Source organism: Numenius arquata, chromosome 22 (assembly GCF_964106895.1).
Source record: "Numenius arquata chromosome 22, bNumArq3.hap1.1, whole genome shotgun sequence".
Classification (NCBI taxonomy): Eukaryota; Metazoa; Chordata; class Aves; order Charadriiformes; family Scolopacidae; genus Numenius; species Numenius arquata.
In genome coordinates this window covers 6,630,631-6,645,124 of record NC_133597.1, presented here as the reverse complement: position 1 = coordinate 6,645,124, position 14,494 = coordinate 6,630,631, and the positions used below count along the sequence as shown (strand labels likewise).

The 14,494-nt window shown below is 47.8% G+C and overlaps 1 protein-coding gene across 1 annotated transcript in view; it reads right to left on the bottom strand.

Moving 5' to 3' along the window:
- ARHGAP32 (Rho GTPase activating protein 32) overlaps positions 1 to 14,494 on the bottom strand; it is a 165,927-nt gene that overhangs the window by 69,032 nt on the left and 82,401 nt on the right. The window contains exons 8-9 of the mRNA XM_074162520.1: positions 13,573 to 13,695; positions 10,593 to 10,670 (exon numbers count right to left, since the gene is read on the bottom strand). Coding sequence (XP_074018621.1) covers positions 10,593 to 10,670; positions 13,573 to 13,695 — 201 coding nt within the window. The remainder of the gene's footprint in view (positions 1 to 10,592; positions 10,671 to 13,572; positions 13,696 to 14,494) is intronic.

Here is a 14,494-nt window from a genome sequence, read left to right as displayed (position 1 = left end):
ACAAGACACTTGGAAAGCACAAATCCCTCTCCCGTGTCCCAGCCTTACTGCGCGCGCTTGATCTGACGAGCGTGGGTAATAAGCGATGCTCCTGAAGGACTCGAATTAAGCGTGTTTAAAGAGCTTGTTAAAAAAAGTTCTATGTGGTTTTAGTTAAATTGAATTAAAGTCAATCTTGGAACTGAGAACAGGTTTAATAAAAGATACACAGAGTAAAATGAGCTCTACATTGGGAAGTAAGAACCCAGTAATTTGCCTAAACACAAGTATTTTCAGAAGAAACAGCACGATGTAGCAAAAAATCTCTAACAAGAGCCAGAACGCCTGGTGTGTACCCTTATATCTGCTCTGAGCGTGGAGAAGCCATTGCCACCGCTGTGCCTCAGTTTCCCTGTCAGCAAAGGACGGGGAGAACGGTGCCACACACCCACTGCTGAGACCTGATTCCAGAGAAGAGCTGACAAAGGGACCGACGAGCTCTTCACCAGCGTGATTTATCTGCTGCTCAAGCTGAAACAGAAAGAATATTCCAGGCACAAAGCCCAGAGGCAAGACCCTCCTTAGCAAATATCTGAAGATGCTTCAGAAGCTGGGACCACCCTGGGCTCCCACACAGCAGCTATGCCCAAAATTCGGACAGAATGCATCTGCTTCTCTGCCGCCAGCATCAGTGACAACGGAGACACCTCGAGTGCCCACGTCACAGCAAGGTCCTGCCGCTGATTAATTTCCACTGCTAATTTGCAACGTTTCTGCACTGACCTTTAACACAGCATTTTCTCTGCATCTTCATCCTGAGAAGACATTCTTTGGTGTGAGGGTGGTGAGAGCCTGGCCCAGGTTGCCCCGAGAAGCTGTGGATGCCCCATCCCTGGAGGGGTTCAAGGCCAGGTTGGAGGGGGCTTGGAGCAACCTGGTGTGGTGGGAGGTGTCCCTGCCCGGGGCAGGGGGTGGAACTGGATGATCTTTAAGGTCCCTTCCAACCCAACCCATTCTATGACCCCTCTAACTCAGAAATGCTGGAGGGAACATCTAAACCACCATAAGGGTTAAAGACTAGAGGATGGGGAGGATCTTAACGTTTTGTTTAAATAAGATGTGCCTGCAGAAATTCACAGGCCTCTCAAAGGTCACCGCATCTGGGGAGAAGTGAAATTATTTCCCTTCCACAATTTAAGGATTTAAGATGTGACCAGAAAGGAGCTTTACACTCCCCAGAATCCCAGCCTTCTCCCCGCTTTACAGCACCTTCCTTCTCGCTCCCATCCCAGGGGAAAGTCAACCCAGACCAGAGCCTTGGGCAACTTTTATCCTTAGTCCTTATTTCCAGACCGTGTTCCCCCTCCTCACCCAACACGGCTTCTGTGCTGTGAGATGTAATTCAAGCCCCACCACCCTTCGGAGCATTTCCAGAAGCAGGATTTCCTGTCCCGTGTCAGGCATGCCATTCGGACAGCTGAAAGCATCAAGTCACTTCAGGCAGCCACGGTTTGGTCAAGTGCTGCCACAACGGGTGGCAAAGAGCCAGGGGACGGGCCCCAAGCTCATCCCACCAGCAGAACTGGGCCAGGATCGCTGCCGGTGCTGTCAGCACATCCCTGAAATTCGCTGGAGCCACAAGGCAGGCAGCGCTGCCAGGCTGGCAAACAGCCCCCTCTCTATTTATTCGTCTTGCACAATCCCCTTTTGTCTCCAAGGAAAAAAAAAAAAAACAAACCAACAAAACCAACATAAAAACTCTCTCCTACTCCAAGTTGATTTTCACCCGTAAACCTCCAAGCAATTTAGCAGCAGCGTCGTGCACGCTGTGTCCAGGTAAACACCCCAGGCTTTGAAACTCTCCCAAACTCCCTAAGGGAAGCGATAGCCCATAATAACCCCAGATAACTGCTCCTTCCCAAACCCCCAAAATCCAGCAAGGCAACGTTTTGCTGAGGACAAACTATAATCCATCATCCTTAATGTTAAAGACTGGGAATATGCTTTTTGTTAAGACTCCGACAGCACGGGAGCGGTGGCAGCAGCCCCACGGATGGGGAGATCTTGCTTCTCTCATCTCCGGCTCCCTGTAATTGAGACCAACCCGAGCTCAAGTGACTCACAGCGCTGAAGAACCCATCCAAAACCCAACATAATGTATGGTTTCACCCAACCGCTCGCTCAGCTGGGAGTGCCAATTCAGCAAGGAGATGATATCCTAGAGTTCTATAATGTAGTGGTGATTTTTGTGCAGTTTATGGAGAGAAATAGGCCAGTTGGCACCAGAAAACCAGCACGAGTCCCAGCGTCACATCAGGCAGCTCAGAGCTCGGTGACGCTGCTTCGCTAAGGGGGACATCAAAGGGCAACGAAGGTTGCATCGAAGGGCATCGAAGGGGGACAGGAGGGCAACGAAGCTGGTGAAGGGCCTGGAGAATAAATCGTACAAAGAACGATTGAGGGAGCTGGGACTGTTTAGTTTGAGGAAGAGGAGGCTGAGGGGTGACCTCATCACTCTCTACAACTACTTGAAAGGACACTGTAGAGAGGGTGGTGCTGGTCTCTTCTCACAAGCAAATAGCGATAGAACAAGAGGGAATGGATTCAAGCTGCACCAGGGTAGGTTTAGACTGGACATTAGGAAGAAATTCTTCACAGTGAGAGTGATCAGACACTGGAACGGGCTGCCCAGGGAGGGGGTTGAGTCACCATCCCTGGATGTGTTTAAGAGCCGTTGAGATGTGGTGTTGAGGGATATGGTGTAGGGGAGAACTTTGTAGAGTAGGGTAGGTGGTTGGACTCGATGATCCCAAGGGTCTTTTCCAACCTGAATGATTCTATGATTCTATGACATCGAGAAACAGGCTGACTGGTACATAAACAAAAAGTACTGGTATTTAAACAACACACATTACATGTTTTTTCAACACTTCCCTGTAGCTACGAGTCTCTCTTGGACATTTCCTGTGCAAGAGATGGAGGAGAGCATCCACATCCAGTGAAATCCTCAGCCCCATCCCACAACCCATAGGTCTGGGAGGCTCCGTCGCTGAAGTGACAGAGTTTGTGTCATTCTCAATCCTTTGAGAGCCCTTTTTAATTACCACAGTGTCTAGGCCTGAGCTGTGTAAAGAAACCCTAAGTCCTCGGACACTAAACTTCCATTAATCGTAATGAAAAAGGGTGGATCTAAATCCTACCCCAAATCCCAGACTGTAATCAAAGGCTCGTTGCCCTTTGGTACCATGATGTGTCTGCTCTTTCTGGATCATACACACAACGCTGAGCATGAATTTAGAAGTGTAAGAAGGCTCAAGATGGTTGTGTCACTGCTTCTAGATATCTGGGAACCTTTCCCGAATAAAACACTATGCCTGTTCTCGAGGTATCCTTTTTGCCAGCTTTCCCGGTTTGAAGTAAAACCGAACCAATTTTCTGTTCTGTAACTTTACATCCCAGCCAGGCCTCCTCTAACTCTCTGAAATTAACGGCACATTGTGGAGAAAACTGCTCGTTCTCAGAATGATCAGCCCAATGTTTGTGCTCCATGCCAAGGGATGCTATGCAGAGAGGCCCTTGCTTATCCTTATTGCTGTAACAACCAAGGGCAGCCCATTTCGTTATTTGCCCCCTTAGAGGATCGGAAATGGAAAAAACGTAGAGGGGTCACATCGGTGGGGAAGAGGGGACAGGAGAGGTGACCCAAACCTGACCAACTGGGGTATTCCATCCCATCTGCCCCACGCTCAGTGTAAAAGCTGAGGGATCAAAGGGTCAGACCCTTCCTGCGATGGCCGACGTCCAGAGAGGACTCTGTCTGTCCATCTGCCTTTGATCCCGATCCGTGTGTTCCTGACTCCAGAGCTGGAATCCGGTTCCCATCCGTCGCTGAGTCCAGTCTGGGACTTCCCCAGTGCCTGCCGGTGACGTGACTGTCATCCTGGGAGCTTGATACGGTTTTGTATATATTGTATATATTTCATTATTTTCTTCTTTATTTTTATTTTAATATTAATTCTTCATTAAAGTAGTTTAGTTCATTCTAAACTTCTAAATCTCCTTATCTCTTTCTCCTCCTCTCTCCTCTTTTTGGGGGGGGAAGGGGGGGGGAAGGGCCATCTGTCGGTCTGGTTTTGGTAAATTCGGCCGAAACCACGACACCAGGTTCACAACCAACAATTGTAAAAGACTTTTAAGAGAATTTTCACTTGTGCTGGTGCCGACGAGCTCTCTGATATTAACTTCCTGCCAATAGCGCTGACGGCTTGCATTTTCTGACTTTTCTTGTAAGATCCCCAAGAGATCATCTTCAGGGTCATAACCTATAACTTCTGCCTCCTTCCCACCCACTTAAAAGACGCTGCTTTCCCTCCCATGGCAAGGTTTCCATGATTTTGTATAAATAAATGAGTTTAGTCCGAGAGTTAATCTCAACGGATGTAGCAAGGCACTGTCAGAGCTTGAGCCAGGATTAAAGGATTTGGCAACGTATGAAAATTAATAGCGAGGATAGTATATATTTAGATAAATACAAGGTCATCTAAAGGTTAAAAAAATCACTATACACCTTAGCCAAAGGAGGAAAGCAGGGGCTATTGTATGCAAACATTTCTGCAACAGCTACTCTATCTTTTTATTTTCACTTTTATGCCAGCATCTGCTAAAACTGGAAGATACATGAGGCTTTAAGGGGAAAAGTCGAAATAACAGTGACCATTTCCAGTGAACGAGGAGGGAATTCAAACAAATGAGAAAGCGGCAGCAACATAAACGGCAAATGAAATATTGTTGGAGACATTGTGATTATTTTTTGGTTTTGCCATGGGCTAAAGTATGGGATAAGTTTAATTCAATTTTTTTTTCGCTTTTAGGTCATGATGGGCCAGAAAAACACTTTTATTGCTTGTTTGGCTTTCACAAGCAGAATTTTCACTACGCTGTTCACCAACTAACTACGTATATTGGTGGCCAGGGCAGAGAGCAAGGCACCCGCAGCTGGTTTCCCACCAGTGCGCTCCCATTAAGAAGGTACTCGCCCATTTGGAGATGTTGTAGTAAAACTGGTATTAACTAGAAAAATGAAATGTAACACGGAATCGAAGCAGCCAAGGGAACCTGAAAGACATCTATACAGCCCCAACCGTATTTCATTAATTACAGAGAAACAGTAAGTCGACATGATTAATCTAAGATTTAATTAAGGCACTAACTACTAGACGATGTAGCTTTGTTAATAAGCAGGATATTTCTGTCTGGAGAATGATGAAATGGAGGCCTGGGCAGCAAACTGAGAAAACCACCTGGAACTGCCAGGATTAGAGGAGAAGGAGGCAAAAGGTAATTTCAGCAGGGGCAGACTGTGACCACCAACCCACTGACCACCTCCCCAAATGACACCACCTACCCAAAAGAGAACAACAGAAGGCGGCAGAGTCTGCGCACTAAGCTATACAGGAAATGAAGTAACCTTGACCAATGATTAAAGAGAATAACGCTGAATACGTATCAATTGTTAGAACATGTAATAATCGGTTTATAAAAAGGGAATTTTGAAACTAAGGTGTGCTCCCTTGGGATGGGCACCCCATTTCTGGGCATTAATGGAACAAACTTGGAAATACCCCTGCTCTGTGTGTTCTTGGCTCGCACAGAGGGTAAAGAACCCGGATTTGGGACAACAGAGGGACACCAGTTACAGGGGGAACAGGATTGTTAGTCCTTATTCTGAACTCTAGCAAGAGAGAACTGAGCATCTCGGCCACAAAACTCTCCGAATTTCTTTTATTCACCAAAAAATAATGTCTGTGTAGGAGGGCAGATGTTAATTATCCATCCCTGACCGGTACAAGGTGAGGCTGGTCAAAGGCTCTTCCAACATTCCCACCCTCCGGAGCGGCCGAACGCTGAACATTACACTCCCAAAGGTCCCACGCGTTCCTGGAGTGAGGTGGGAGAAATCTCCGCTGCTCACTCGAGAGGTGCCTTCACTCCTAAGGGTGTGGGGAGATGCCACCTCCCGCGCCCCCGTGCCCGTCCCCAGGCAAGCTTCTGCTCCCTGCCCGCAGAAAAAGGGCCGAGGGGCCGCACGCGGAGCAGGGAACTGGTGGCAAATCAGTTCACACGGAATTTTGCCCAATCTGTTCCTGCCGTTGGCACCGTGCTACAAATGGAAGTGGCCATCTGGCTGAGAAATGACGCCACTGGTGACACGTCCACCGGGCTCTCGCACATCGCCTGCTTTGCAGGTGATTTCATTCCCCAGCCAGATGGCTGCTCTCGCGCCGAGCTCCCAGACCAACGCACGGCAACCACAAATCAAACCCGGGCTTCTCATTTAAGGACTGGTCTTTCCAAAGTGACACTAGCCACAAAAACGCGCTCAGCCTTTCCAGGTCATTTTTACTAATTAGTGCCCTCTATTCACATCACATACATGGTATTTGTTAGAAAATGAGGCACAAGAGAAAAATAAAAGGTTTTAACTAAGCCAGTTTTACTCCTGAGCAATCCAAGATAAAAATGGCCCTTTTGAGGGAAATCTCTTCAATCTTAAAGCCCGTGTTGGGGCTCAGTGTGGAACACGGTTTGAAGCAAAGACCTGCAGCTTCACGACCAGTTCAAGCTCACATAAACACAGGCTGGTGCCAAAAAAGTCCACACCACACACCACACACACCCCCCCCCCCCAGTTATTCACACTCTTGTGCATTGTGTCACCTCCAGCAGCTGTGCAGCTCGCTGTCCTGCAAGAGCGCAACTCAGGAAACTCTAGCCAAAAGCCAGAATTCTTCAGAAGATCAAAAGGCAGTTGTGCATGGCCCGTCCCTAGTGATTCAGCTGTCTGAAACACAGGCACTGATTGAAAAGACAAAGCATGAAGAAGAAGAACAAAGAGGGCTGGAAGGCTGTTAATGTGGAGGTGGCTGTAATTTAGGTAACAATCTCACAATGAAAGCAGTGACTCACTAAGGACATTTGAAAAGAAAAGGGCTTGAGGAAAAATATCTTCAAAATCATTTTACTTTAAGCAGAGAAAATGATAAGAAGCCCAGTGGGTTGTTTTGTTCTGCAGAGGATTAAGTGCCTTGCAATGCATCATTAGATCAGGTATTGGGAGAAAGGCACCCGCAACTCTAGCAGAGGAATCTGAAGGATAAGAAAAACCAGTGACTCATTGCCGAAGGACAGCTCAGGCAAAGGATAAATTGACTTCCCTGCAGAATGGGAGCTGCAGCTCAAACGGAACACACTTGCACCCTCTCAGATTTGCGTTCCCGTTGACGTCTGTAGACCTGCCTCATTTGCAGAACCCAGAGAAAGCTTTAATTTATTCTAATAGATGGGGGACATGCAGAGATGGACGCACTTCTGCCCAGACACACGCAAGTCACAGCTGGTTTAAATGCACAAAACCAGTAAGTTCTTTTAAGTCAAGAAGTCATTTGTTTTCTCCATTTGACAAAACCTCGTTCTCGTCGAGACATGATTTACAATGTCCGCTGGGGTCCTTTCGATAGAACCCTGCTCCTTTCCCAGCACAAAGCAAAAACCTGAGAAATAACACAAAAAAACTGCCCAAACATTTGGTCTCTGGACCTCCTGCTTTTATCCGCTCTCAGAATCACAACTATCCGGCAAGACAGTCTTTGTTGATTTATTTTATTAATTAAAATGGCTGGATCAACAGATTGCTATCATGTTTACAATGGTTATTGTTCCTACATTGGAAGAGAACTGTTTGCCTATAATAAATGCTTTAAAGGTTGCCCATATTGCTGTTATACATATTACTATGACAACATTTTTCACCTATACGCTCTTTTTAAGTATATATCAGGTACACTTCTGTATTGAAATGCAACACATCTCTAGGTCTGGTGTATCAACACCAGAGAGAAATTTCCTTGCCCTGGATTCTCTTCTCCCTGCAGCACTTAGAATGGTCAAAAAAACCCCACTGCATCAGGAAATGTACTTTTTCTCTACACTCACAGCTCACGGGCCTTAAACTTGAAACACGGGTTAAAAAACTCTCTCTGTCTCTTTCTACAGCCCTGGAATTTGCATCTCTTGGTAGCTGATGGCATGCCACGGAAATGAAAAGCTCTGATAAGTACATTTCAAATAAATGACAAAACCCGTCAATTCACAGGAAAAACGCCCCCCTCTGCAAATCAGCTCTGTGGCCGTGGAAGGGATCTGCTCAGGCAGAAATCACTGAGTTAGCACAGCTTATGAAATCACTGCCCGGAGACGGAGATACAGCTGCCGAGAACCACCTCGGAGCTCAGCGGCGTTCCCCGCCGTCGGCAGGAGCAGAACGCACCCAGACGGTCTCTCAGCCCCTCGCAGCCGAAGGGCAGGGGCTTCTTCAAACACACCGACTGCATCTGCCGCCTTCGTGCAAACGCGGCCCCAGAGCTACCCAAACACCCATTCCGACGGCTGCGGCTCCAGCAGCGGAGTGATCCGATTCCAACTGGGAAAGACTCTTGCTTACAGATTTAAGACACAAGGTTATTCTACCCCTAATTTTCTGCTAAGCCAATATACGGTGCTCTATTTCTGCAGCTGCTCTGATCTGTTGTGTCAGGAGCCTGAGCCCGGATAGACAAACCCCTTCACGAGCAGTTTGCTCATCGACGTATCTCTGTGCTGGGAAAGCACAATAAGTTCGCTCGGATCCGAGAGACAGAAGGCAGTGACAACCTGCACAAGAGCTCCCTCGCTCCTTGTGTCTTTAATCACCAGCGATGGATGCTCTTCGCATCCAGCCGCGATTCCAGCCAGGCTGATGGCGATCAGGGAGCTCCAGCTGAAAAACGGAATCTACGTCCCGCCTGGGGATGCCACACACTTGTAATCCATCGGCTTCGTGCAAAGCGTCAGACACAAAACAACACAAAAGAAGACAGGCTGAGAGAGCTGGGGCTGTTCAGCCTGGGGAAGAGAAGGCTCCGGGGAGACCTTGGAGCCCCTTCCAGTCCCTCAAGGGGCTCCAGGAAAGCTGGGGAGGGACTCTGGATCAGGGAGGGGAGCCATAGGAGGAGGGGGAAGGGTTTGACACTGAAAGAGGGGAGATTGAGATGAGATGTGGGGAAGAACTTCTTTGCTGTGAGGGTGGTGAGACCCTGGCCCAGGTTGCCCAGAGAAGCTGTGGCTGCCCCATCCCTGGAGGGGTTCAAGGCCAGGTTGGAGGGGGCTTGGAGCAACGTGGTCTGGTGGGAGGTGTCCCTGCCCAGGGCAGGGGGGTTGAAACTCGTGATCTTTAAGGTCCCTTCCAACTCTAACCATTCTATGATTCTATGAAAATTGTTTTGCTTTGGTTTATTGATTCCCTTGGAAGCCAAACGTGGCACAGCCTGATCGTTCCAAGTAGTACTAATTTCTGATTGTTGGGCAAATACAGTTTTAAGGCTTCAAGGATCAGAACAAACGTCCTGCAAAGAAGTATCACACTTCAAAACTAGAACAGTCAAGTTTGTTCCAGAAATATCAATGTGTTAACCCTAGAAACAAATTTAATTTCCGAGCAGGTATCATGTGTCCACGCTGCTCTGATTTTACAAACGAGATACTATCGGAATTCCCACATCTGATACAAAGCCAAGGAAAGCTGTATCTCACGGGCTCTGGCTGATGGGAGAGAAATGTAACCGTGTAACTAACACTCCGTTCAGAGGGGATTTGCAGCGTTTGGGGATCCAGTTGCCCCCAGCCCTGCGATTAATGACAGCAGCACCGCGAGCTGCATCTGGCACAGAAAGAGAAGTCAGAGACAAGCTGATGGACTTTGAGAAGACTTTCCGGGCCAAAATATACAAGTGTCTGGGCTCAACTCTGACCCTCTCCAGAGCAAACTCATAATTCCACCTACTCACAGGCAGCAACTGCACGATGAAAAGCCCTCCTGCTTGAAAGGAGCTGAAACGTGAGACACTGCAGTGTGAGAAGGCAGAAAGTCAGTTACCCCCAACCTTCAGTAGCTTTTGGGTTTTGTTTTGTAAAGAGGGACTTTTTAAAAATTAAATTTCCTAACGAGAAAATTCAAGCTAGGGAATAACAACTCTTTTGGAAGGAAAGTGCCATTTCGACGCAGAAGTTTTGGTACCCAATTCCCAGGTATGTTTAGGATCTTTTGAAAATTCAGCCTAAATCTCTCTGCTATGACATGCACAGAGACCAGTCCCATTAACACCACACACTAAATGCAGACAGGGAAGCACAGGTCCATTGGATGCCTTGTCCAAGTCAGTGGCAGTGTCCTACCAACGGGCTTTCTCTGAATCCTCTATCTTGTGCCTGATCTAGTTTTAGACGGTGGAAGGAATGGGATGATTTGAATCACGGTGTCAGCTGCCTCAGAAGGAGGGCAACAGAAGATTCCGCTAACATCAGGCCAGCTCTCGACCAAAGGGTCACGGCTACCCCTATAACGTGCATGGTGGGTAGGAGATACCTTCCTTTGAAGGCTACATGTTTGCTCTAGCCCCAGCTAAGAGAAAGGGGAAGTCCTCTTACACCACCGCAGGGACACTCTGCTTCTACCCATGAGTTCTATGAACACGGTGCAGAGTTCCCTGCCTTGATTTAAGTCTGATGGTTGTGCCTACCTGAAATCCATGCTTGCCTCTCCACCAGGTGGTCAGCTCCTTTGGTGGCATGTCAATAACAGACACTATGTCTCCCACCTGCAAAAGATGGGCAACGTCAATCACCGCTTTCACCGCAATCACAGTCCAAACAACTGCATTCTTCAGCGCTATAAAAAACTGTAAAACTTGTGAGCAACTGCACCAACGCCAATCCCGAGACATCTGCCTTTGGAAAACCAAACTGAGCGGTGGGAGGGTTACTGCGTTACCCGACACACAGGATACAGCTGTTCCTAAGGAAACAGTTCTCAAAGCAGCAGGCTCTCTGCCAAAGGGTACAGAAGCCTTCTGAGGAGACTGCAGACATCAGTACACAGCGACAGCGCGAAACGCTTTGAAAAGATTCTCAAGTAGCTGAACTAATTTTTGCTACAAGCCCCATATATGCCTACGTAGGCATCGACATACGTCGCCTTGTTTCCTTTCACAGCAAAAAGTTAAGAGCTCCCTTTGTAGTTCACCAACTGACCAAGACTTTGCTTTTCTGGACTAGAACACGAAGAAGGAGGGATGGTGTTTGGTGTTACAGCAACGGGGAGGGAAAGGACCAAGGAGGCCAAATCGGTTTTCTGAAGCTTCACTCATTCCCATAAAAAAATGTAATACTGCAATAATTCAAAAGGAAATCAATATAATCAATACTAAATTTGGCTTGGTGGGAATCAAGGTCTCTGTGGCCTCTGTAACAGAAAATGAGTTAGGCCAGAACCTAAATAAATACTGAGCTAGGCATAGCAAAAATCATTAACAGCAATGCCCAACTTTTTCCAGATGTTGATTGATGGATCTCAAAGGGCTTTACAAAGGAGATAATACATCCCTTTTTTTTCAGATAGGGATAACTGAGACACAGAGAAGTGCAGTGATTTCCTTAGGGGAACAGCAAACCGAGAGCAAAGCGAATTTCCATTAAGGAAAATGAGCGGAGAATCCAGGTATTTTCCTCAGTGCTGGGGAGCAAATGCCAGTCGGCTCCTTTTGCAATTGCCTGTTAGAAATGACCAAATGCCTGACCATAAAGAGACAGCGTGTGCTGGGGGACAGCCCGCAGGACTGTAAAACAACGTTCCACTCCTGTTGTGCCAAGGTTTCTCCCTGCGCACGCCTGGGAAGCCACACGTGCCTCAGTTTCCCCGTTTGCCTCCTGAGGACCTGTTGGGCTGCAGGACGGTTGCAGGGCTGAGTTCCAGCCCGCTGGCACAGAGCTGGAAGATCGATGAGCAGGAGTGTGCCATCTCACTGCTGGTATTAATCCTGACACTGACGTTCTGCGTCCCGCGCTGTTCTCACTGGGACGATGCCGTACCCACGTGTCTTTCTGATTAGACCTGCCATAGATTTAGATGTGGTGTTGGGGGATATGGTGTAGGGGAGAACTTTGTAGAGTAGGGTAGATGGTTGGACTCGGTGATCCCAAGGGTCTCTTCCAACCTGGATGATTCTATGATTCTATCTTTGGCGTACACTAATAATTGCCTCGATTTTGAACACGGACAAACCCCAGGCTGCACTCGACTATCACTATTATTTTCACTTCCTGCCCTGCAGGCGAACAACGTGATCACAGAAACTCCTTCAGGCACTAACTGGTTTCCTTTACACTTTTTTGTACAACGCTGTGAATACTCCAGCGCTAGTACCACTGCCCATAAACAATCTGAGCATAAAAGGCTGCTTTCTGGGTAGGATAGGTAAGAGCCACACACCCAAAGACTTCCAGAGTCTGATCTTCCAGATCTTTGCTCCATAGCAGCTCCGACTCCGCATTAAGTCAGATTTTATATTAATATATATATTAATATATATATAATATATATTTATGTTTCATAATAATTTTAGATTATCGCCTGCTCTTTAAGTTCCGAATTCTTTCACAGTCCTATCCTTTACCTTTCATGGGAGCAGAAGCTCTTAAAAATGGTTTTAGACAGGGACTCGCTACCAGGACCACAGGTTGTGTAAACTGGCCAATGACTAATTAAATTGGCACGTGTCCACACACACACATATGTGAACAGTCTCCCCGAGCAGATACAACACACTTCTCCTACACTGCACAGCAGGGACTGGGCAGGGGCTGCTGCTGCTCAGAGACCCGGCTGGAGTTCTTGGCAGTAGCTGTTTAATCAGAAGATACAAATGCCAAATAAAGCTATATTTTCAAGATGACTGAACTCCTCCCTGTATCCAACCCACTGCAAATCGAATATTTAACTGAATCTTCTAAGCTTCACCTCTCAAAACATTCTGGAAGTGTCTGAATATATTCCCTATCACAGAATTACAGAATCACAGAATGCTATGGGGTTGGAAGGGACCTCTGGAGATCATCCAGTCCAACCCCCTGCCAGAGCAGGTCCACCCACAGCAGGTCCCACAGGAACGTGTCCAGGTGGGGTTTGAATGTCTCCAGAGAAGGAGACTCCACCACCTCCCTGGGCAGCCTCTTCCAGGGCTCTGCCACCCTCACAGGAAAGAAGCTTCTCCTCATGTTTAGGTGGAACTTCTTATGTTCGAGTTTGTGCCCCTTCCCTCTTGTCCTGTCCCTGGGCACCACTGAAAAAAGACTGGCCCCATCCTCCTGACACCCACCCTTTCAGTATTTATAGGCGTTGATCAGATCCCCCCTCAGCCTTCTCTTCTCCAGGCTAAAAAGACCCAAGTCCCTCAGCCTTTCCTCCTAAGAGAGATGCTCCAGGCCCCTCAGCATCTCTGTAGCCCTCTGCTGTCCCCTCTCCAGCAGTTCCCTGTCCTTCTGGAACTGGGGAGCCCAGAACTGGACCCAGTGCTCCGGATGGGGCCTCCCCAGGGCAGAGCAGAGGGGCAGGATGACCTCCCTCCACCTGTTGGTGCACACCTGCGATGTGCACACAGAGACACGCACGATACACTCTTCTGGATGTGACAACAAGGAATGTCAGCTCCTGTCATTATTTACCTCGAAGGACAGTTCGTCTGCTGCTTGAGCAATATATCTCTTAATAACATGGGCAGCAGCAATAGCAGGAACGTTAATGGACGATTCCTCGTGGACTAGCAGGTGGTTCCCCTTGTTATCAATCTGAAATGAAGAGCAGAGGAGACCGTGAGGCAGCCGAGGACAAGCGAGGAGCGTTCCCTCGGTGCTCCCACAGGGCAGAGACTTCAAGCTGATTCCCAGAGACAGCAGAGCGCGGGGACCCCCGGAGGAGAGCGGTGGGGAGGGGGGACAACGCGGAGCTCAGCGCAGGCAGGAAGGGAGAACAATTCATAAAGAGTAGTGCAGAAGGTCGTACGTCCCCGTCCAACCCGTGAGGAACACGCTGTGTTTGTGCAGCTTTGTGTACAAACATGACACTGAATGTTTACACCTCCCTTTAACACCAAATCAAACTGGTTTTCCCGAGGTACTTAAAACGGCAAGACAAAAGCGATCACAAAAATTCTCTACAAGGTGCAATTAATGCCCTAGAAGAGGCACGAGGCAAGGAGGAAATGCTGTCAAACCCCAAAATAGTGTCACTTTCAATTTTCTCCCACCTTTTTTCTTTTCTTTTTTAAGAAAACATGGCTCCCACCCCTTGCTGCAATCACCAGCCTTCTTTCAAAATTCCCACTTTTTTGTGCTCATGTAAAATTTTGTAGGGTTCTCAGTTAATTGGAAAGGTTACTCTGCGTGTGCAGCAGGTTTGCTCTGATCTCTAGGTCCACCGTGTTGCTGTAAATTCTATAGCTTAATTTTTTTCTCTCTAACTTCCTTCCACCCTTCGGGCTGAGGCGGCTTCCAAGATTTTTCTCCTCCCAAAGGATTTCAGGGCGAGGAGGATATCAGCGGGGAAAATTGCAGGAAAATGCACTCAATCCTTATCGCAACCATTTAA